The following is a 24,559-nucleotide window of genomic DNA, read 5'->3' as shown; positions in this document are numbered from 1 at the left end:
CTGAGTTAAGGTTGTCAAGGAAACAAGGAAGTAGAAGATGAGGGACTGAAGCCCAATGGCCAGTGGAGATGAATAGAGGGGCTGAGTGATCTTGCAGAGAAGAAGTGACAAACACTCCTGAGGGAGGGGTTAGGGTAAATACTACAGGTAAGACTTAAGCACCATCTATACGCAGGACTCACCTCTTCATCAGCCAGGTCAGGCTGCAGTCGACGCTTCTTGCCAGCAAATCGCAAGAGAGAGGTGAGGGCTCGGAGGCCAAAGTCATAGTGGTCCTGCTTGGAAAGCTGCTGCACAGCCAGGGAGTAAAGTGTGTACACTTTCTTAGCTAGGATCTGGAAGGTGAGGGAGGGCAGACACCAGGAGGGATAATTGTATAATGGGGCTAGACTTTTAACTGAGGAGGAGCTTACTGGCAGAGTGCTGAGGGGAGGGCCAGGCCAGGCCTGTCAAACATTCTTGGTATCACTATGGGGTAGGTTTCTCCTCCTTGCTCCAAGTATATAGTAGTAGGCTCATGCCCCCAAACCTCATGGGATAGGGTGACCACAAAGCCCAGATGTCCCAGGGAGTGATGCTGCCAAGGAATGAGAGTTGAAAGAGAGGTGACCACCACAAGACTACAAGGTCAAGGGTGCTGGTGCTGTTAGGGTATAGATACCTTGCAGTTGCCAAAACCTTCCCCAAATAGAATGATCTCTGCAATAAGAGTAGAATCAGGCACCACCATGGATATGGGGCGGAACATGGACTTGAGGTTATCAGGAAGCTCGGTCCGACCCGCATAGCCTGAAACATAGTAGGCCCAAATCCAGCCTTATCTCTTACCCTAACCCTAATCATATCACCACCCAAAATGTATTCCCTTCTCCAGCTTATACCTGATTGCATCTGTTTCTATCTGTTTTTTGTTCTCAGTATCTCTGTCCTTCCCATTCCCTGCTTCTTCCTCCACTTCTGCCTATGACCTCTCTCTTTAACCTTGATCCCGAGCCTTTATTTTATAATCCTGGCCCATAGTTACCCGTTTTTCATCTCTATCTATAGTCCTAACCTCACTTCAGTCCCAACCACTTTGTCTCTTCCAGTGACTAAATCCTTTTTCCTATTTCTGCTCTTTCCCAGAGCCTTCTTCAAGAACTATCCTTAGAGTACACCCTTGATGGGTCCTGTGTTTTGGGGGACCTAGTACTGCCACAGTGTCTGGAAACTGGGTTGTGACTTGGGAGAATAGCTAGTGGTAAAAGGTGTAGTTTGTTAGTTTGTACTAAAAAACATCTGAGAATATGTGTGTATACATACATGTATATGTATGCACACAGACATGTGTATGGGTATGTGTATATACACATGTACATATTTAATTAAGCTAACAAACCCTTTATCACTACCAAAGCAAAATGAGACTATTCCCCTTCCCCATCAGGGTGCATGTTTTCTCCTCCAAGGCCTTTGATTTTCCTTGAAATTGACTCTGTCAGGGACAGCTAGGTGGCCCAGTGGATAGAGCACTGGCCCTGGAGTCAGGAGTACCTGAGTTCAAATCCAGCCTCAGACACTTAACACTTACTAGCTGTGTGACCCTGGGCAAGTCACTTAACCCCAATGCCTCACCAAAAAAAAAAAAAGAAAGAAATTGACTCTGTCTACATAAAAATGTTTGCTTGGTTATATGAGGGGGAGGTTATATGCTCAGAGATGGGGGAAATACAGCTTTGTCCAGGACCTTGAACTTTTGAGGGGACAACCCCACCTTCTCTCCACTAAACCCTCTAAGAGAAGCCCTGTGCAATTCCTAGCCCCCTTCTCCTCTTTCCTGTACCAGAGTTTATAATAATGAAGATCCCATAGGACCAGATTAATTTCCCCTCTCACCAGGATTCATAGTAATGAAGATCCCACAGGACCAGACAAGATTGATTTCAAAACCTTCAAAGAGGAATCGGGTGAGGCCCGCTGCCAAGGCTGAGAGGATGGAGAGGATCTGCTGGGCCACCACAGATAGCACCTCTATGTTTATTCTATTAAACTCATCAAAGCAGCCCCAAGCTCCTGTCTGTAGGGAGGATAGAGGAATCAAGTAGATTGGGGAGTTACACAGGACCAAGAAAAGGGCCCAAGAGAATAGTTCTACATTTGTGAGAAGAACGAAGAGGGAAATAGAGTTAGAAAAAAGATATAAGAAAAGGAAGTAACCTGGGTGGGACAAATCCTTTACTGGTTTAAAATATTTCCACAGTAACACCTCAATGGATAGGGCTTGCCTGGGGACCAGGGTCTTTGGGGACAAAACTTCTGAGTGAAAATTCTAATACTGGGCAACTCTAATGCTGGAAATAACCCTAGAGATATATTCTGGGGCATATGACATAACAAAGGAACATTTGGGGGTGAAGGAATGAGGCTAAGGGGAATTCTCTAGGGGAAAAAGCTTTCTGAGTAAGGAGTGAGATGGAACAGAGAATGTGGCATGGGCTGATGCTAAGGACGAAACGAGGCAAAACATTTAAGCTGCTCGTTTATTTTTAGCCAAGAAGAAAGGGGTCAAATCAGCAAGTGGAATGTTTAAAACCAGTTGGGATGGCCCTGGACAGAAGATGTCTGGGGATGGGGTAAAGGAGAGTGAAAGCTGAACAAAAGTCTGGGAAGATTTCCCAGGCCAGAAGGTTTCTGCAGCAGGTATGAGAACTCTAACCTGGGCCAGCCCTGAGTACATTCGACCCATGGACTTGTAGTCAAGACCTTCTGAACAGTTGACCACGATGACATACATGCCCAGGGCTTTGCCCAGGTCTTTGGTGGTCTCTGTCTTACCAGTGCCAGCCGGGCCTTTGGGTGAGCCCCCACGATGCAGATGCAGGGCTGTTGTCAGAGTCATGTAGCACCTGTGAAGCAGGTTTGGGCATGAGGTCAAGCCCTTCCTCACTACCTTGTGCCTTACACCCCTCCCCATGGCATACCTATCAGTCAGAGGAGTGATGACAAGACGACCAGAGTTACCTAAGTACTCATAACCATACTGGAACTGTGTGTTGGTCTGTCGTATTATACAGTCATCGAGGTCCTAGTGGAGTAGAGATTCGTTTAGAGGCAGTTATAAAATGAAGTGGGTTTAGAGGGGCTTAGGATCTGGGTTGGACTTGGAGAAAGGGCTAAAGGCAGGAAATAGAGGAGATGAGGAAGAGGCTATGATGAAAAGGTTAAAGATTACAAATTACTAATAAAGACTGGGGCTAATTTAGGGAACTAAGGATAAAGTTAAAAGGTAAATTTAAGAAAAGGACTGGGTTAGAGGACTAGAATATGATTATAATATAAAAGGTCAGTAACAAATTTTGGGGTGAGCAAATTGGAACCATAGCACCTTTTCCCAGTAGAAGCGGAGCTGGCTGAGCCATTCAAAGGCATTGACATCCATAAGACCACTCTTATAGAGCTTCTCTATCACATCACGTGCATGAATCTCTATGGTCACCAATGCCACAATTTTAAGTCGGAGGATCTTGGTCAGGTTTCCCCGGATAGCCTCTGAGTACTTGTTTAGTACTGATACCTGCAGGTGTCAGGCATATTGGGAAGAAGGGATAGATGAGAAGAATGAGACAACAGAATCTAAGCTGAAAAGCATGTCCATGTAAACCCTATATTGATCTTAACTCCAACCTTGCTCAAAATCCCAGGACAAAGAGTTTGTGTATCCCAGGCAAAGTTTGAAAATATACCCTTTGGGGCAGCTAGGTGGTGCAGTGGATAAAGCACCAGCCCTGGATTCAGGAGGACCTGAGTTCAAATTTGACTTCAGACACTTGACACTAGCTGTGTGACCCTGGGCAAGTCACTTAACCCTCATTGCCCCACAAAAAAGGAAAGAAAATATACCCTTTGGAAATCTGGGTAATGTAAAAATAAAAAATATCAATATGTAGAAATATAGTGATATATCTACATGCATATGTGTATATATATATATATATTTTTTATTTTAGTGAGGCAATTGGGGTTAAGTGACTTGCCCAGGGTCACACAGCTAGTAAGTGTTAAGTGTCTGAGGCTGTATTTGAACTCAGGTACTCCTGACTCCAGGGCCAGTGCTCTATCCACTGCGCCACCTAGCTGCCCCGCATATGTATATTTTAAAAAAGAAAATGACACCCCTTTATGTGTTCCTATCTACCAGGATAGTCTTTGAACCCTTATTATATATGACATATGCAAGCTGATATCACCAAATAAATAACTATATGCTATGGCCTTCAACTATGAGCATTTATAAAGAACTATTAAAAAGTATCACTTAAGGGGGTGACTAGGTGGTGCAGTGGATAAAGCACTGGCCCTGAATTCAGGAGGTCCTGAGTTCAAATCTGGCCTCACACACTGGACACTTACTAGCTGTGTGACCCTGGGCAAGTCACTTAACCCTCATTGCCCCACCAAAACAAAACAAATACATTTTTTAAAAAAAGTATCACTTGGAATATTGTTGTGCTCTAAGAAATGACAAGCAGGACAAGTTCAGAAAGGCCTGGAAAGACTTTTATGAACTAACATATAGTGAAGTGGGCAGAACCAAGAGAACATTGTTGTGCACAGTGACAGCAATATTGTCTGATGAAGAACTGTGAATGACTTAACTATTCTCAACAATACAACGATCTGATTCAGGAAGACCTGAGTTCAAATCTGGCCTTAGACATTTGACACTTACAAGCTGTGTGACCTTGGGCAAGTAACTTAACCCTCATTGCCCTTCCCCCCCCCCAAAACAAACAAACAAACAAACAAAACCAATACAATGATCCAAGACAGTCCCAAAGGACTAATGATGAAGCATACAATCCACCTCCAAAGAAAGAATTGATATTGATGGAACACAGACTGAAACATGCTATTTTTCACTTTCTTTCATTTTTTTCTTTTATTCAAGTTTTCTTGTACAAAATGACTAATATGGTCATGTTTTACATAATTGGACATGTACAACCCATATCTGATTGCTTACTGCCTCAGGGAGGGTGTAGGGGAGGGAGGGAAGGAGGAATTAAAATTGGAACTCAAAACTATAAATAAAAATGTTTATTACTTAAAAAAAAAGTATCACTGTTCGCTTCCCTACTATATCTTGTACTATAAATAGCTACTCTGCCTACCTCAATTTCTAACTGATCATGAACCCAACCTCAATCTCAACCCTAATTTTTTTTTTTTTTTTTGCGGGGCAATGAGAGTTAAGTGACTTGGCCCAGGGTCACACAGTTAGGAAGTGTCAAGTGTCTGAGGCCACATTTGAACTCAGGTCCTCCTGAATCCAAGGTCGGTGCTTTATCCATTGTGCCACCTAGCTGCCCTCTCAACCCTAATTTTTAACACCTGACTTCCAATTACACTATCAAACACAACCCCAGCCCATCCTGCACTTTGCTCAGCATTCTATCCATTAATCAAACTACCAAGTTCTAACCCATCCCTGAGCCAAACTCTTTTCTAATGCCAGTCCCAAATGTCAATTCCCCATCCCCCAATTGTCCACTCTATGCTCGGAGAGTTCCCTACCTGCTTCTTTCTCATGACCTTGAGGACCTTCTTGTCTGAGCGCTCTTTAGCTATCTGCAAGGACTTGGTGACATCAGTCGTCCACTGGATCTGACTGGAAGTGATCCCCATCTGGAAATCATTGGAACAGAAGGGAAGGGTCAGAAACCCTAAGCTAAGACAACCCTATCCCCTAGCCTAGCTCTAAACCTACCTCTCTTATGGTGGTACTTGGTACTTGGGTCATTGAATTCCCACTAATAAATGCTAACAGAATGGACTGCAAGTTCAGTCTAAATTCTAATCCTGGATCTATCATTGTCATAACCTTAGGAAAGTTATTTCTCCTTCTTGGGCCTGAGTCTTCTATATGGAAGTTCAACTGGAATGATCTCCAAAGATCCTTCCAATTCTGATTTTCTATCAGTCAATCAAACGAGTATGTTCTGGATATATGTGCAAGAGGTTAGGGATGAACCACTAATTTCTGATTCCCAAGGATTCATTTATACATAGGTCTACATATTTCTAATCTCCTCTCCAAAGATGAGACACATAGCTACCTAAAGGGATTAACTAGGGTGAGGAGAAAACATCTGGGAGATAGGATGTCTGGGCTCTCAGAAAGTGACTAAAGGCAAGAGACCTGAATAGTGGGAAAAGAACAGAGGCCTATTTCCTCATTGTAACTTTCATCCCTTCATGCCTCCATTCTGGAAGTTAAGTCAGGTTCACCTGGCCAGGCCATTCCTTCACCCACTTGTCTCGTTTGTTAAGGAACTTTTTGAGGGCAAGGCGGCTGTTCCGGAGCAGCTCCCTCAGGGTGGTTCGCATGGCACGTTCGACATCACAGAGCCAAGCCTAGGCAAGGGAGTGAACAAAAGCTGGGGTTCAGGAGGGGATGAGGAGGAGACCTAGGGGACAGTATGCCTAGGGACAAGGGGAGGGGAGACAGAGCCAAAGCTTGAAAACAAATCTCCACGGCAAGAGGAACAGAAAGCAGGATGCCTGGGTCTGTGAGACCTAGAGAGAACCCAGGACTGATGATGAGCCTAAGTGCTGGGGGATGCAGGAAAAAAAGCCATCCGTGGCTTGTCCCAGCTGTTAGAAAGAATAGTGGCACTTCCTTTTCCAGAGTTGCTCTGCCTCTAAAAGGCCAAGTGAAGGGCTGAGCAGGAAGAGGAATCAGCTTGGTCCCAAGGCCTTCCCTTACTTACCTCAACAGGTCCTTCCAAAAGCACAGTGTGGAGAAAATCAATATACTCTCCGTCCCCTGAAAACATTCCTATAGCTTCCCACTTGCTGCTGACTCCACCCATCTGTGAAAAAGAGAGGTTCTCCCTTATTCCTCAAGCCAGACTACCCGTAGTCTGCAAGCTCACTGTTGCCTCAACCCTAGGCCCTGCAGTGTCATTATCTAACCTGCAAAGTCCTATCCCTCAGTGTTAAGAATATTTCCTCTTCTTCCAGAAAAGTACTGACTTTTCTGCTTTGGTACCTCCCTCCCCCCAGCGTCATGTGGCCACCACTGCTGACCTTCTGCATTCGTAGAGTTTTGATGTTGTCAAAGCATTTTTTGAGGTGGGGCTGCACAGCTTCAGGATTTCGGGATTGGCCCAATATCTCCAGAAGGTCGTCATTGGACAAAAAGTAGAAACGTGGGAAGACATGGCGCTTTGTCTCTAGGTACATGTCCAAAGATTTCTGGATATTTTCTAAGCCTGTGTTCATCTCCATCAGTTTGTCCAGGAGTCCTAGAGAGAGGATCAATGAATACCCTGTGCTTTATAATCGAAATCTTCCCACTTTGGCAAAGGCCTTTACTGCTACAAGTTCAGGTGGTATTTCTCCTAACTCTTTGAAGATAATGGATGCCACAGTAATTGGAAAGTATAGTTCCTACTCTCCAGGACACCACTTCCCACCCACCCCCTCCCCACCCTTCCCCACCCTTCCCCAACTTCTTCAGGACTACATTAGTCCTTGGAATAATTCTCATTCACCCAAAACACCTTGGGTCATCCCAAAGTCTGGTGAGAATCAAGAGATTCTGTCCTTCCCTAGTCCTGAAAGGGAAAATCTGAACTCTGTAACCTTCTTCTCTATCCTCATTCCCACACATCAGTGATGAAATAGGACTGCAATTTGCATCATCCCTTAAAGGTCCTCAAAATGGGAACAAATGAGCTACTGAGATAGCAGGGCTAGTGTTAAAATGTCCCTCTCAAACTGGTTGTTTCATCTTTATCTTCCTTCATTCTCTGAAAAAGATGTGGGTAGGTGTGAGCTAGAATAAACTAACCCTGGGATTAAATGCTGATATGTCTTGAGAGGCAGAATGTTCAGTCAGCCTTTGAGAGGCTATTTGAATTGCTGAAGATTATAGAGAAATGACTGAAGAACTTCATACATTCAACAACAAAAAAAGTTATTTATAGGCCAAGTGCTTAAAAATACTAAAGCACATGTTGTTCAAACATGTTAGTCGTGTCCAATTCTTTGTGACTCCATTTGGGGTTTTCTTGGCAAAGATACTGGAATGGATAGCCATTTAATTCTCTACTTTACAGATGGGGAAACTGAAGCAAACAGGGTGAAGGGATTTGCCCAGGGTCACACAGCTAGTAATTGTCTGAAGCTAGATTTGAACTCAGGAAGATGAGTCTTCTTGATTGCAGGCCCAGTGCTCTATACACTGTGCCACCCAGCTGCTCCAGTATTGAAGGACATAATTTTTGTCAATTACCTTAAACATATATTTATCCATCTGAGTAGATAGAACTTTAAGTTTCTTTTGCTGATAGTTATGCTTTTTAGTCTTTAGGTGCTCTGAGAAACTTCTAACCTGCTTTTTCTCCTAACCCAGGGAAGTGATCCCTATTGAGATTTCATAGAAGCCCAGGTCTCATTTAGTAAAGTAGATCAGCAATCTCTGGGCAGAAAGGGAAGGTTGGTGCCTCATAAACTGCACAGTATCATTGGCAACTGCACCACCTTTAAATACAGCATGCCCAGATTGTGGGGTATAATCCACTGGTCCTGTGGAGGCAGAAGGCCTATAGGGCCCATACCTGGGTAGTGGGTGCTACGGAGGGCATTGTTGTCTTTGGTCATCCGGTCCATGATTGTTTTCCAACTTAGGTTGATTTGGTCAAAAGTGGCCGATTCCTGGGGCAGTTGCTTACGGATGTCTTCTCCTAGGAAGATATTCTAGGGGAGCCAGCAATGGAATGAGTCATATTTCCATCCCCATTGCTTTTTTTTTTTAGTGAGGTAATTGGGGTTAAATGACTTGCCCCAGGTCACACAGCTGGTAAGTAGTGTCTGAGTGGGATTTGAACCTCAGGTCCTCTTGATTCCGGGGCTGGTGTTCTATTCACTGTGCTACCTAGCTTCCCTCCCATTGCTTCTTAAATCTCTGCTCAGGTTTGAGAGGGAGGGAGGAATAGAAGAAAGCTAGGAGAGCTAAAGGGCAGTAAAGGGTGGAGAATCATGTATCTAGTTTAGGATTGGTGTGGGGAGGGGAATGGGAATGAGGATGAGTATGATGAGGAAGGGGACCTGGGGTAAATGCCAATGCTTAAGACTGGCCTGGGAATAGGAGTAGGATAAGGATCAGCATCCCTAAGCTCCAAGAGGGGACGATAATAGGGGCAGGAAGAGAAATAAGGATGAATGCCTGGTTTCTCACCTCTAGGTATAGCCACTGGCGCTGGACTGTGAGCACCATCTCAATGACCTCTAGGATAAGGGAAAGGCAACGTTCCCAGAGATCTACTTCTTTTTCAAAGGCTTTGACAAAACGTGATGCTTTCATGGTGGAGAGAGCCACCTGGTTATCCTCCAATGCTTGAAATACATCTTCTGTGCCTCTGGGATGGAAGGAGACATAGTTGCCCTATTTCTATTCGTCACACCTCAATCCCAACACCCCAACCTTGGTCCCTGGTTGCTAGCTTTCAATACCTTTTCCCAGGCCCTACTTTACTCTCTGGCTTCTACCACTGTCATACCTGAGCCTGTGGTGGCCCTTGTCCTTGTAGGGCACTATGTCCAGCTGGGTCACATCCCAGGTCTTGGCAATATTCTGTAATGCCTATAAGGGAGAAAATGGAAAACTTAAAAACTTAGTTCCCAAGTTGCAAGGGGGACAATGACCAGGAGGACAAATCAAGGAATAAGAAACCAGATGCCTGGGTTTCTAGGAAGGGAAGCAGTCAGTAGCTGAGGAGATGGTAGCAGGGGGAAGTGACAGCAGGGGTTAGGGTTGTCAAATATCTAGGCTCCATACCACTTCTATAGCCAGCTCTTTGGTGGCTGAAGCAGAGATTTCTCCAATCTTATCCACATGTTGATCCATTCCAAGCTCCACAATCTGTTCCAAGGTGAAGCTGTCTGATTCTTGATCAAATACCCTCTGAATCTCATCCTTCACCTGGTCCCAGTGCCTAAAGGCATAGTTAGGGAGTTCTGAGCAAAGGCTCAGGGCCACAGAGAACAAAGTATTCCCCTGGGAAGTTTTCAAGGATTGCTCACATTTCCATCTTCCCAAGGGATAAAAGACTTTTTATTAATTAATACATTCATTCAACAAACAACGATTCAGAAGTGACAAAATATACAGAACTGTGTTAGGTTCTATGAAAGATACAAAGCTGGTGAAGTTTCTGCCCTCAAGGAACTTACAATCTAATAGAGGGGTTAGAGAAGAAAACACATAACTACAAAACAAGGCAGAATAAGGTGTCATTTGTGTGTTATAAACAAAGCACTATGGGAATTTAGCAGAGAGAGAGATTACTTCTGGCTGGAATGACTTAGGGAAGGTTTCATAGCAGAGGTAGCATTGAATCTGGACCTTGAAGGTCAAAAAGGATTCCATGGGCCAAAGGTGGGGATGGAAGGCATTCTAAATAGAGAGAATGGCATCAATACAAATGTATGGAATCAAGAGTAGCAAAGCACATTTAAGAAATGATGAGTAGATCATCATTTGGCTGAACCACAGGAGTCATGCAGGGGAGTAGTGAGAAATATAGCAGGAGAAGCAGGTAGGGGCCAGGCAACAGAATACTTTGGATGCCAGGCCAAGGAATTCATGCTTCATTGAGCAGATAATAAGGAACCACTGAAAGCTGTTGAGCAAGGGAGTGACATGACTTATATATTCATGGTATAGTGGAACCTCTAAATGATTTCCAGAAGACCTAGTTCTAGGCCCAATTCTCCTTAATGGTTGAGTGATACTAGATGAATCATTTAACTGCCCTAAGCTTCAGTGTTCTTATCTTTAAAATGGGAATGCCCATATGTCCTATTTATCTCAAAGAACTTTTATGAAGATAATATGAGATGTTTGTAAAAGTGCTTTAAAAAACTATAAAAGTGGGGCAGCTAGGTGGCACAGTGGATAGAGCACCGGCCCAGGATTCAGAAAGACCTGAGTTCAAATCCGGCCTCAGACGCTTGCTAGCTGTGTGACCCTGGGCAAGTCACTTAACCCCAATTGCCTCAACCAAAAAACCAAAAACTATAAAAGTGGCATACAAATACAATGTCCTATTATTCTTTTTGTTTGTTTGTGTGTGTGTTTTGTTTTGTTTTTGTGAGGCAATTGGGGTTAAGTGACTTGCCCAGGGTCACACAGCTAGTAAGTGTCAAGTGTCTGAGGCTGGATTTGAACTCAGGTCCTCCTGAATCCAGGGCTGGCGCTCTATCCACTGCGCCACCTAGCTGTCCCGTCATATTATTCTTATTCAAAAATCTAAACATTTAGCAAGTGCCTACTAGTCAGTCAATAATCATTTATTAAGCACCTACTAGGCACTATATGCTAGACACTGGGAATACAAAAAGGCAAAATATTGTCTGCCCTTGAGGAGCCCACAATGTAATAGAGGAGACAACATGCATAACAACTATGAACAAAAAAGCAATATGTATAACTTAAAAGGAAAATAATTCAATAGAAGGAAGGCTATGTACTAAATGCTGGGGAGACAAAGACAGTCTCTACCAACATGAATACAGATAAAGAAACAAAAGGCAATTGAAGAAGGGGGAAAGATTAATAACTAGGAAGATCAGAGAAGGCTTCCTGGATGGGGAAGAGGCTTCATCTTCCTTTTAAGACTTAAGCCCCTAACTTTAGCCCTAAAGGAAACTAAGGCCAAGGTGAGAAGAAAGCATGTTCCAAGTATAGGGGATGATGACTTGTCCAAAGGCAGGAGGCTGGGAAATGGAAAATGCCAAATTCTGGAAAGTACACCAAAGTGACCTGAACACAGAATGAAGGCAAAGAATGTGAAATTGTGTTGGGAAGGTATGTTGGAGCCTGATTACAGAAGGCTTGAGTTCCATAATGAGGATATTGTATTTCATTCTAAAGGGGATGAGGAACCTCTCAAAGTTTTTGAGCAGAGAAGGGACATAGTCCTTTGCACCTGAGGGATATCATTCTGACAGCTGCATGGAAGATGGACTGGAGGAACTAGAAACAGGGAAAAACAGCCCAGGCAAAAAGGCAATGAAGGCTCACATAAGGGCACAGGCCAGGAAAAACAAGAGAAGGGGACTGATGTGGGAGATGCTATGGACAACAAGACTTGGTGACTGACTTTAGGGGGTGAAGAAGAGGGAAGTGTCAAAGGTGGGAACCTGGGAAAGTCATGGTCCCTTCCAAAGAACTTGAGAAGTTTGGAGGAAAAGTGAATTTAGCAGAGATGATGGATATCATTTTGGGCATGTTTAATCTGAGATGTCAGGAGGACATCCAGGTAAAAATGTCTAGCAGGTAGTTGGTAATGCATAACTACAGTTCAGGGAAAAGATTATGATTTAAAAGAGAGATCTGGGAGTCATCTACTTGAAGATGATAATTAGGCCCATGGGAAAAAATGAGCAAAGTGATGCTTTAGGAAGATTAATTTGGTGTTAGCCGATAGAATGGAGTGGTAAAGGGAAGAAAGTAGAAGCAGAGAGATCAATTAGGAGGTTATTATTTAATTTTAAATTATAATATATATATATATACACATATATACATATATATATACACACACACACATATATATACATACATACATATATATATATATATAACCTATATTGGATTGCCTGCTGTCTGGGGGAGGGGGAGAGGGAGGGGAGGGAGGGAGAAAAATTTGAAATTGGAAATCTTATATAAACAAATGCTGAAAACCATCTCTACATGAAACTGGAAAATAATAATATAATAATAATAACATCCTCCATACCAGAAATATCAAACATGCCACCCACAACACTCCTATCCTAAGTGGGCCTGAAACAGATTACTTCCTCCATGAAATCTTTCCTGGTCCAAGGAAAGAACCTTTCCCTTCAGGCTTTACTTTGTTTTGCCGACTAGGTTCAATATTGAGATCTTTCTCAACTATCTAAATAACTGTACTCTAATGCTCCCAATTTTGTCTTGTATCTAGGTCAAGGAAGGAAGAGAGAGAGAGAGAGAGAGTGAGAGTGAGAGAAAGGGGCCCTCAACTGGCTATGCAAGCACTCAAGGTAACAAAACATCAAATATAGGACAGGCTTTATTTAACCCAATGGCAAATGCAAAAGATTCATCTTGTTATTGTCCAGTCATTTCAGTCATGTCAAACTCTTAGTAACTCCATTTGGCTACTTCTTCCCAAAGATACTGGAGTGGGTTTGCCATTTCCTTCTCTAGCTTTTTTTTTTTACAGATGAGAAAACAGAAGCAAACAAGGTGCAGTGACTTGCCCAGGGTCACACAGATAGTAAGTGTCAGGTCTGATCTGAACTCAGGAAGATGAGTCTTCCTGACTCCAGGCCCAGCACTACCTTGTGCCACCTAGGACCAATTTATGTAGCTTGCTTTGCATATATATATATATATATACCTATACAGTAGTAGTTCATATGCTTTATCACAACAGTGAAGAGTAGGTTTGGGTTATCTCTTCTCTAGGCTTCTGCTATTTAGGTACTCTACCAAAGAAGAAAGAGGTCTTCTAGTTTGCTCTTTCCTCCCCTCTCTGATAAGTTTGCTCTCTCTCTATGGTAGGTCAAAGAATATCCGCTATTCTGCCTATGTCTCTGTGTGACAGGAAGGTCTGTGTCTCTCTGTAGGCCTTCTATACCTATAGAAATTGGGAAGGGGGTAGGAAAAATTTTGTCTTTCTTGATGAGTTCTCACTGTCTACTTTTAAATGCCAATCCAAGGACCAGCCTAAGTATATGAACTTCATCAACTTTTTGATCAAGGAGCCAGTAAAAAAACCCATGGCTTCAAAAGTCTATACACAAATGTCCAAAGTTTAGGAAGTAAGCAAGAGAAACTAGAAATCCCAACATAAAGAGATAAACTTTATCTCATACATGTTGGGATGATGCTTAGTGCATTAATTTGTGGTATCAATGGGACCTTGGATGGAAATATCCAATATATGGTTGGAAATATGGTACTAGAGCTCAGTCAAGAGGTTTGGGCTAGAGAAATAGATTGGCAGTCAAATGCATAAGAGGCGACATTAGAAGTTAAGGTAGTGGGGCAGCTAGGTGGCGCAGTGGATAGAGCACCAGCCCTGGAGTCAGGAGTACCTGAGTTCAAATCCGGCCTCAGACACTTAACACACACTTACTAGCTATGTGACCCTGGGCAAGTCATTTAACCCCAATTGCCTCACTAAAAAAAAAAAAAAAAAAGAAGTTAAGGTAGTGAAGGCAAGAAAGAGGGCCAAGGACAACACACTAGGAAATGTCCACGTTAAATGTAGGGAGAGAATCTAATAAAGAAGGATCAGAAAGGTTGTGCCATGTATTAACATTTCTCTTGATATTTTTCAAATAAAATTATTTCAAGAAGAAAGTAAAAGAAAGTATGGAAGAAAAGGAAAAAAAGGAAAAGAAAAGGATAGGGGATTCAAGCATATCAAGTGTTTCAAAGGTCAAAAGAATGAGGAGTAAGAAATAGATATTGGAGGTGGTAATTAGGAGGTCATAAGTGATCTTAGAGAAAGCTCTTTTGTAATGTGGTGGGCCAAAGGCCAGGCTGAAAAGAAAAAAGAAAGAAAGGATGATAAGAAAGTGAAGACAACATCTGTGTACCAGTCTTTCAAAAGTCCGACTGTAAAAGGAAGCCTGGAAGAAATGGCCCCATCTTCTGAGCCCTGTGGTGATCCTATGGGCCAAGGGCAATGATTCATAAGAGGGGAATGGCAGGGCAAATCCTGAGATATAGGCAGAGTGATCTTTTTTGGGGAAAGGTACAAGATCCTCCCAAGTGGAGTAAAAGGATGAGATCTATTTTTTTGTACTTTCTTTTTCCTCTTTCTTCCTCTTTCATCTTTCTAATTCAGATCTCCAGAAGCGATATGGCTGGTGGTGCAAGAGGTCTAGGCACAAATCTGGAGCGTTGTGAGCCAACAGGGAATGGAAGAAAAAATGCTTTGCCACCAGCAATGTTGGTCAGATCAGATTCAGGGCATCCTGCAGTTTGTGAACTGTGGAAAACTTCCTTTTCCCCAACTTCCTTTTTTTTTTTTTTTTTTTTTTTGCAGGGCAATGGGGGTTAAGTGACTTGCCCAGGGTCACACAGCTAGTAAGTGTCAAGTGTCTGAGGCCGGATTTGAACTCAGGTACTCCTGAATCCAGGGCCGGTGCTTATCCACTGCGCCACCTAGCCACCCCTCCCAACTTCCTTTTAATATGTAAACCTGAAATAGGGAATGAAGGCCCCTCCCCAAGTCCTTCTTACTAGCCACAGTTGTAAACCCTCCATAAATATCCTCATTGCACCAAAGATGGAGCAGAAATCTGGCATGACAGAGAGAGTTTACATTGTGTTTTGTATTTTAATGACAAATTGTTAAACTTCTATGGTTACAAACTACCAAGTATCTGAACCCATAGGAAGTCCCTCTAAGGGGGTGGGGGAGGCAAAGCAATAAGCTATAATTGTAAATAGCTAATGTCACATTTTCATATTTAATTGAATTAGAACATGGGGTTCAAGAAAAAATGCTTGCAGGAATCACATGGAAAGCCCCCTTATCTCATTTTGTCTGTCAGTGTCATAAGACATGTAAGCTAGTGAACAGGCATGGTGGACTGAGTGGAATGATCTGCTTGAGTGTCCCCTAATGGGACATATACATAATGGGATATACTCAATACATTGCACTCAAAACTAATTCAAATACCTTGGCTAGATTCCTACCAGAGATATGAAAGAATACTCCAAGTGACTACCACACCACATGTATTTAACTTACACTGGCCTCCTGGATATCCCACAAACAAAACACTCTGCTCTCTCAGCTCTGGCTGGCTGGCTGCCATGCCTGAATATTCTCTCCTCCTTTGCTCTAACTACTGACTTCCTTGGCTTCTTTTAAGTCCCAACTAAAATCCCACCTTCTACAAGAAGTCTTCCCTAACCCCTCTTAATTCCAGTGCCTTCCCTGTTAATTACTTCCTATTTATCCTGCATATAACTTGCTTTGCATATATCTGTCTACAAGCTGTCTATGCCATTAGTTTGTTTTGTTTTGTTTTGTTTTTTTGCAGGGCAATGAGGGTTAAGTGACTTGCCCAGGGTCACACAGCTAGTAAGTATCAAGTGTCTGAGACCGGATTTGAACTCAGGTACTCCTGAATCCAGGGCCGGTGTTTTATCCACTGCACCACCTGGCTGCTCCCTATCCCATTAGTTTGAAAGTTCCTTGAGGCCAGGGGCTGTCTTTTTGGATTCTCCAGAACCTAACACAGTATCTGGCACATTAGTAAGCACTTAATAAATACTGATTGATGTCACATATTGGGGAAAGGTGATGGAAGAAAAAAGGAAAGTGACTAAATGGAATAGCAAAGTTAAGTGAAGGTTTTCATTCAACATGGGGAGACTTGAGCATATTGTTAGGCAGAAGAAAAGGAGACAGTAGAAAGGAAGAACAGAGAAAGGGGAACCAGGTGCCGAAGGAGATGGGAAGGGCTAGGATCAAGGGCACAGGTAGAAGAAGAGTTGACTTCCCCAGCCCCCTACCAGCAACCTTACCTTTCCCTGAGAGCTGGGTTGCGCAGGTCTGAAATGAGGGGCATCGTACGCTTGAACTGCTCAATTTTTGACCGAGTTGTCTCAATGATTTCCCAGTTTCGGTCCTGAGCAAAACCAAAAGTAATCGAGCATATAAGACTGTCCTCTTGAGACAGAAGACCCAAGTCCTCCCTTTTACCTCATGTTCTCCGTTACTTCCCTTACAAAGGCAATCCTGCCTTTTCTCCACGAATTCTCCCCTCCACAAACCTTATACTCCTTGCCCAGCCTGGTGAGGCGGCGATACAGCCCATGAGCCATGCTTTCCATGGCCTCTGTCTGCAGCGTCAGGAACCGGCCTGTCTTCCACTGGCTCCAGTTCTCTTCCCAATCCCGGGTGATCTCCCAGACCTGCTGCAGGGCATCAAGCTCCTATTTGGCCAAGAAGAAAGAGAGACTTAAGAAATACAGCTTTCAGGGGCAGCTAGATGGCGTAGTGGATAGAGCACCGGACCTGGATTCAGGAGGACCTGAGTTCAAATGTGACCTCAGATATTTAACACTTACTAGCTGTGTGACCCTGGGCAAGTCACTTAACCCCAATTACCTCACCAAAAAAAAAAAAAAGAAAAGAAAGAAATACAGCTTTCTCCCTGGTCCCTTTTTGCTCTTCAAGTTGCTTCCTTTGCCCCTTTCAAGTATAAGAACCTTCTCTCCATTTACTTTTTTCTCTTCCTCTGTTCTCTTAAAAGCTCCTCAAACTTTTCTTTAACTCAGCCTTTTTTCTACTCAGCCTCTCAAAATAAATTCTGTTCTTATTTCCACACTTCGACCTTATTTTCACCGTGGTCTAAGCCAGTACCTTACCTTTTCCAGACTCTGTAGATCCTTGGAAGCAGGTTGTTCAATTTTGAAGATGCCCAGGTTGGAATGGAGGGTGTTTTCTTCATCCCTCATGGAAGCCAACATTGACCGCACAGATGAAATTTGGTCCAGGGCTGATACAAAGCCCACACTGCTCGTGAAGGGACCTGTGAGGAAGGGAGAGGCCATAGGTTCAATGATTGACAACCTTCTTCATCCAAATGATTGACTCTCCTGAGAGCAGAAACCTCATACACCTGTCACCAAATGGAAAAGTGATTAAGGAATGTGTTGATACTTGCAGCAAAAAGGATGACAGTTAGATAACAGGAAGAATCACCAGAGGAAGTTATATAAGACAGGAATCAGTAGAATACAGTATTTAGGCATCGGGGAGTTTGTGTAGAAAAAACTGTTAAGTTCTTCTCTTTCCTTTTAAAGAAAAGCTTTAAATGATCCAAAACAATTCCAAAGAACTCATGATGGAAAATGTTCTCCACATCCAGAAAAAAAAACCTGTGGATTTTGAATACAGATTGAACCACACTGTTTCTACTTTTTGGCTGTTTTTTTTTTCTTTTTTGAGGTTTTTCCCTTGTGTTCTGATTCTTCTTTCATAACATGACTAATGCAGAAATATGCTTAATGTGATTGTACATATATAACCTATATCAGATTGCTTTCTGTCTTGGGGAAGGGGGAGGGAAGGGAGGGAGGAAGAAAAATTTGGAACTAAAAATCTCATGAAAACAAATGTTGAAAATTATCTTTACATGTAGCTGGAAAATAATAAAATACTTTTATGATAAAAAATAAAGAAAAGCTTTAAAGCTTTTAAAAAGAGCTTTAAGTTCTCCTCCTTTGGGATTTCACTTTTTTTTTAATTAATAAAGTATTTTTTTTCCCTGTTACATGTAAAGATGGTTCTCAACTTTTGTTTATACAAGCTTTCCAATTTCAGATTTCTCTCCCTCCCTCCCCCCTCCCCTAGACAGCAGGTAATCTGATATAGGTTATATATATACACACACATACACACACACATAAGAACATTAAACATATTTCTGCATTAGTCATGTTATAAGAGAAAAATCAGAGCAATGACGAAAAACCTCAAAATAGGAAAACATCAGCACCAAAAACAAAAGAAATAGTATGGTTCATTCAGCATGTCTACTCCACAATTCTTTTTTTTTTTTTTTCCCCTGGATTTGGAGATCCTCTTCTATCATGAGTTCCCTAGAACTCTTCTGTACCATTGCATTGGTGAGAAGAATATAGTCCATCACAGTAGATCAACATTCAATGTTGACGATACTGTGTACAATGTTCTTCTGGTTCTGCTCATCTCATTCATCATCAGCCCATGCAAGACCCTCCAGGTTTCTCTGAACTCTTCCTGCTCATCATTTCTTACAGCACAATAGTATTCCATTGTATTCATATACCACAACTTGTCCAGTCATTCCCCAATTGATGGGCATCCCCTCAACTTCCAATTCCTTGCCACCACATAAAGAGCAGCTATAAATATTTTTGTACAGATGGGTCCTTTTCCCTTTTTTATGATCTCTTTGGGGAAAAGACCCAAAAGTGGTATTGCTGGGTATGCACAGCTTTATCACCCTTTGGGCATAATTCCAAATTGCTCTCCAGAATGGTTGGATCAGTTCACAGCTCCACCAACAATGCATTAGTGTTCCAATTTTTCCACAGCTTCTCCAACATTTATTATTTTCCTTTTTTGTCATTTTTGCCAATCTGATAGGTGTCAGGTGGTACCTCAGAGTTGTTTTAATTTGCATCTCTAATCATTAGAGATTTAGAGCATTTTTTCATATGGGAATAGATAGCTTTGACTTCTTCATCAGAAAACTGCCTGTTCATATCCTTTGACCATTTCTCAATTGGTGAATGACTTGGATTCTTATAAATTTGATTTAGTTCCCTATATATTTTAGAAATGAGGCCTTTATCAGAAGTACTGGCCATAAACATTGTTTCCCAGCTTTCTGCCTGGGATTTCACTTTTACACTGCATTCCCAACAGAGACTTGGACTTATGCATCTCCTTCTCCCACAATCCCCCAGCTCCTACTTCCTAACTCTTGATCCCCCTTCTAGGACTCAAGTATCTAATTTCTCAGATTGATCTTACTCTGCTTCTCCAAGGGTTTAAAACTAAATTTCAGGATGGAAGAAGGGGAACAGGCTAAAATATGTGGATCCTCAGGACCCTGAGGCACCTTTGTTATCGAAATCCTCCAGAAGGGAACGGGCTTTCTTTTTGAAGTCATCAGCTGAGTGAATGAGGCCTGTCTTGAACTTCTCCTTATGCCGTTTCAACATCTGCTCACTATCCAACAAGACTTGCTGGAAGGAAACCCATTCACCATTCAAGCTGTCCAGCATTTCTAGTACCTGTGGACAGTACAAAGAAAGGGATGTAAGCCTCTGTTCTGTTTTGTTTTATTTTACCAACTCACTCAATGCCCTTTATCTGTTCTTCTCATTTCAAAAACTCAAAGAATCTGAGATTTGGGAGAGTCCAACCTAATTCAATTTATACCTGAAAAAGAATACTCTTTCTATAGCATGTCCAACAAATGGTCATTCAAACTTTGCTTGGAAGATTCTGGTAAGAGGGAATACACTATTTCATGGCAGCCCATTTCATTTTTGGAAAGCTTCAATTCTTAAGAAGTTCTTCTTTAGGGGGGCACAGGGGATAAAGCACCAGCCCTGGATTCAGGAGGACCTGAGTTCAAATCCGGCCTCAGACACTTGACACTTACTAGCTGTGTGACCCTGGGGCAAGTCACTTAACCCTCATTGCCCCACTAAAAAAATAAAAGGTCTTCCTTACATCAAACCTAAATTTGTCTCTTTGTAACTTCTCAGTGTTCCACCTCCAAGGCCAAGAACAATCTAATCATTCTTGCCTGTGACTTCACAAAACACTTCAAAAGAGCCACTTGCCCCTTTCCAACTCATCTTCTCAAAGCTAATCATGCCCCGTTCCTTAGGCCAAGCCTCATATGACACTGACTGTCACTGACATCATGGGAGATCAGACCCCTCTAACCCAGAGCTAGCACAAAGCTGACAGCTTCATATATGAGTGCAATAGAAGTTTGTACAATGAATGAGCCCAGTCCTGATGAACATATGCATGGAACTCAGCTGATGCAATTGCCATGTAATCTTTGGAACATGGATTCAATAGCTGGACTGAGTCTGCAAACCTCATGAATAAAGAACCTCTTTGATTGTCTGTGGCTATATAGCCAGAAGGAATGGGATAGGGTCTGCAAGGAGTACATTCAAAAGGTTGACTTTGTCCTGCCTCTTCAGGTGACTCCTTCCTGTCTATTGATGTTCCAGTGAGGGAAGAAAGACAAGTGTATAAAGGGAGAAACCTTGGGCCCTCCCCATCCAAAGCCAACATATAGTGAGTACTCTAGACTTACTCCCCCAAAGAAGGCATCACCCCTGAAGGGTTCTAGGAGTACCCTTAGGTATATCTTTTCTTTTCTTTTTTCTTTTTTTTTGGGGGGGGGGGATGAGGGTTAAGTGACTTGCCCAGGGTCACACAGCTAGTAAGTGTCAAGTGTCTGAGGTCGGATTTGAACTCAGCTCCTCCTGAATCCAGGGTAGGTGCTCTATCCACTGTGCCACCTAGCTGCCCCCAGGTATATCTTTTCTAAAGCTTCTGGCTCAGGTCCTCATTCTGATATGGTTCCACCTCAGTTAGCTACCAGTGATTCCCAGTTCTATTTAACCAATTAACACCAATTAGTTTTCTTAAAAGACCATTTACTTCAAAGATAGAGTGAGGACACATAACCTAACTCCTAACCAAGCTGGGTGGTGGGGCTGGCCTTACGCTGTTTGTTGCCTGTGGGAATGTCTTCAAGCTAACAACGATTATGTGGAAAAAAATGTCCTATACCACCAATACCTATACTCAGAGAAATGCTAATTAAAGCAACTTTGAGGCTCCACCTCATACCTACCAGACTGGAAGAGATGACAAATGAGGATAATGACAATTGTTGGAGGGGTTATGGGAAAACAGGCACACTAGAGTGCTGTTGATGGTGCTGCTATATTTATAGCAGCTCTTTTCATGGTAGCCAAAAATTGTAAATTAAGCAAGTATCCTCCTATGGGGGAATGGCTAAACAAATTGTGACAAAGGAATGCAATGGAATTTTATTGTGCCATAAAGAAACCATTAAATTGACAATTTCAGAGGAAACTAGGAGTATCTTTATAAACTGATGAAGAGAAAAGTGAGCAGAATCTCAGAGGACAATTCATACAATGATAAAACATTGCAAACCAACTTTAAAAGGCTTTAGATCTCTGTTCAAAACAATGCTAAACCACATTTCCAAAAGAATGACGATCAAACATCCTACTCACCTCCTTAGAGAGGTGATGAACTTAGGATGCATCAAGAGGTATACATTTTCAGACAAAGCTAATGTGGGCAGCTAGGTGGCACAGTGGAGAGAATGTTGGGCCTCGAATCAGGAAGACCCAAGTTCAAATGTGGCTTCAGGCATTTAACAGCTGTGTGAACTTGGGCAAATAATTTCACCTCCTTTTGCCTCAGTTTGTTCAACTGTAAAATGGGAATACTAATAGTGCATACCTCCTGGGTCTGTTGTGAGTATCAAATGAGACAATCATTATAAAGCACTTGGCACAGTGCCTGATACATCATTAGTGTTATATAAATGTTGGCTTTTAGCAGCTATGATATTAAAGAACTTGTTTTTCAGGTTTATTTTAAAATTTGTTCAGTGGGTGGAAGGGGGGTAAGTGAGACAGATTAAAAAATACTTGTTACTTGAAATTTTAAAAAATAAACTATAAAAAAGGCAATTATGAAATTATTAAATAGATCCATTTTATGCTTCTGTTACTGAGACTAATTTCTTATTTAAGTAAAATGCCTTTTTTAAAAAATTAAAGCCATGAATGCCTGTAAGTATATGAAAAATGTTAGAATTCTCAATGTTTATCTGAATTCTACTGCAGGGATCCAAGTTCAGTCAAGACTAGTGTACATTAAAAAACAAAATTAAGGCCAAAAAAAAGTTAAGTAGGTGATCTCCGCCTGAGACACTGAGAGATATTCTTCATGAACCTTGAAAATGCCAGTGTTGGAGACTTACATTGTCTGGTACTTGAACCTCATACTTTTCCAAGATGGTGAACTGCTCATGAATGGGAGGTATCTGACTTTCCATATTACTCAAATCATGCTGCAGAGTCTCCATGAGCTGAAGACTGATTCCAAGTTCCTCCAGGGTCTGGGGTGGGCGGCTGATTCTGAGAAAGGTAGAGTTGGGTAAATGGAATAGAGAGGGCCCAAATAACCCCATCCCCCCACCCCCCCACCCCCACCCCCACCCCCATTCCCTGTCCTCTTCCATAGGGCTTCTTATCCATCCCAGCAGATTCGACTCTTACTTCTCAGCATTTTCACTCAGATAATTGTGCAGGTCCACAAGCCGTCCTGCAGCCATCTCTTTAAGCAGTGTAGTAAACTTGTTCTGCCATTCATTACAGTGTTGCACCAAAGAGAACTTGAGATGGGAACAGTCCAGAAGCACAAACTGGATGTTGAGGACTGTATCTTCCTTTTGCACATTATTGGCAACTTCTGTATATCTGTGGGGGTCCCAAGTCATCATTAGGGTCCTGCTTCCCAGTGCCCCTCTCTTTCCTTTTTCCTTCTTCCTTTCTCTGTTCTCTTTTCTTTTTTTCTTTTCTTTCTTTCTTTTTTGGTGGGGCAAAGAGGGTTAAAGTAACTTGCCCAGGGTCACACAGCTAGTAAGTGTCAAGTGTCTAAGGCCGAATTTGAACTCAGGTCCTCCTGAATCCAGGGCCGGTGCTTTATCTAATGTGCTACCTAGCTTCCCATCCTTTCTCTGTTCTCATCTCTGCTTCTCCATCGGTTTCTCCTCTGTCACTGCCCTTCTATGGATCCATCTTCCTGCCCCTGCTAATTTTTATCCCTAACATGTTTCTCTCCCCCAAACTATTATCTTTCTAGTCACTCTCATTTATGCCTTTTCTATATTTTTATCTTTCACTTCTTTTTTCTTACCTTCATTCTTCTGTTCCCTTTGAGTTTCTTCTCTTTTTTCCATCTTTCTATCACCTTCTTCTCCCACCCTCCCATTTTCTTCATTTTCCTATTGCTATCCCCTTTTCTATTGTCCCCCCCCTCCCCTTTCTCTCTCTCTCTCTCTCTCTCTCTCTCTCTCTCTCTCTCAGCCTAGGGTGAGAAGAAATGGGAGGGAGGTGGAGGCAAAGTGGCTGAGAAGGTACTGTTATCATTTAAATAGACTATAGTGTCATGTGCTCATCTTCCCAAAGCCTGGATCAGGCACTGCCTCCCTTATCCCTTCCCTTCCTGCATGAAATTCAAAATGCATCTCCCAGGCCTCACAGCCACAATCACTACTGCAATGACAATGGCCCCCTCTAGGGTTTAGACTAGGGCTAAAGAACAGTTGCTGTCTCCAGGCAACCACAGACCTCTGCCAGGGAAATCAGAGTAACAGATTTCAAATGAGGTGTTTCTCTTCTGAGACAATGGAGACAGAGGCGTCAGGGAGTATGGAGTGGGAATGAGAGCTGAAACAGAGACAACAGGCAGAGGCACGTGTGTCCCAAAGACATATAGTGAGCTGGTAACAGAATTAAGAATTTTTCTTATCTCCATTTTTTTTTCTCTGAAGGCAGTCTAGAAATAGTCCTCTTTCACCCATTAATCTTCATTTACCTTGCTCCTAACTTTGCAGGCCTTTGACCCAACTCTTTTCCTACATAATGGATTCCTAATTTTCCTACATAAGGGATTCCCAATTCCCTGACAGAACACTATAGAATTCTATGACTATCTCCTTGTCCCCAAATCTTTCCAAGTCCTTACTCCTTTCTAATGATTAAGGGATCCAATCCTCAGTTCCTTGTTTTCCCCTATTTCAGAACTCTTATCTTGGCCATGGGTTCTCTTCCCAAACTCTGGCTCTTTTTTTTTTTTTCATTTTTTCTTTTTCTTTTTTTTTTGGTGAGGCAGTTGGGGTTAAGTGACTTGCCCAGAGT

General features: G+C 42.4%; 1 protein-coding gene across 1 annotated transcript in view; it reads right to left on the bottom strand.

Moving 5' to 3' along the window:
• The window catches only part of DNAH2 (dynein axonemal heavy chain 2), a 129,208-nt gene that overhangs the window by 45,842 nt on the left and 58,807 nt on the right, over positions 1-24,559 (bottom strand). Inside the window, exons 21-40 of the mRNA XM_043999770.1 lie at positions 22,916-23,116; positions 22,618-22,774; positions 19,678-19,852; positions 17,435-17,598; positions 16,838-16,999; positions 16,589-16,692; positions 9,824-9,980; positions 9,546-9,628; positions 9,224-9,404; positions 8,604-8,742; positions 7,069-7,286; positions 6,750-6,851; positions 6,268-6,393; positions 5,554-5,664; positions 3,365-3,553; positions 2,961-3,064; positions 2,696-2,885; positions 1,876-2,056; positions 662-789; positions 183-335 (exon numbers count right to left, since the gene is read on the bottom strand). Coding sequence (XP_043855705.1) covers positions 183-335; positions 662-789; positions 1,876-2,056; positions 2,696-2,885; positions 2,961-3,064; positions 3,365-3,553; positions 5,554-5,664; positions 6,268-6,393; positions 6,750-6,851; positions 7,069-7,286; positions 8,604-8,742; positions 9,224-9,404; positions 9,546-9,628; positions 9,824-9,980; positions 16,589-16,692; positions 16,838-16,999; positions 17,435-17,598; positions 19,678-19,852; positions 22,618-22,774; positions 22,916-23,116 — 3,025 coding nt within the window. The remainder of the gene's footprint in view (positions 1-182; positions 336-661; positions 790-1,875; positions 2,057-2,695; positions 2,886-2,960; positions 3,065-3,364; positions 3,554-5,553; positions 5,665-6,267; positions 6,394-6,749; positions 6,852-7,068; positions 7,287-8,603; positions 8,743-9,223; positions 9,405-9,545; positions 9,629-9,823; positions 9,981-16,588; positions 16,693-16,837; positions 17,000-17,434; positions 17,599-19,677; positions 19,853-22,617; positions 22,775-22,915; positions 23,117-24,559) is intronic.

This window comes from Dromiciops gliroides, chromosome 4, assembly GCF_019393635.1.
Source record: "Dromiciops gliroides isolate mDroGli1 chromosome 4, mDroGli1.pri, whole genome shotgun sequence".
Taxonomy (NCBI): Eukaryota; Metazoa; Chordata; class Mammalia; order Microbiotheria; family Microbiotheriidae; genus Dromiciops; species Dromiciops gliroides.
The sequence above is the reverse complement of the archived record's forward strand: the minus strand, read 5'-3'. Positions and strand labels throughout refer to the sequence as shown.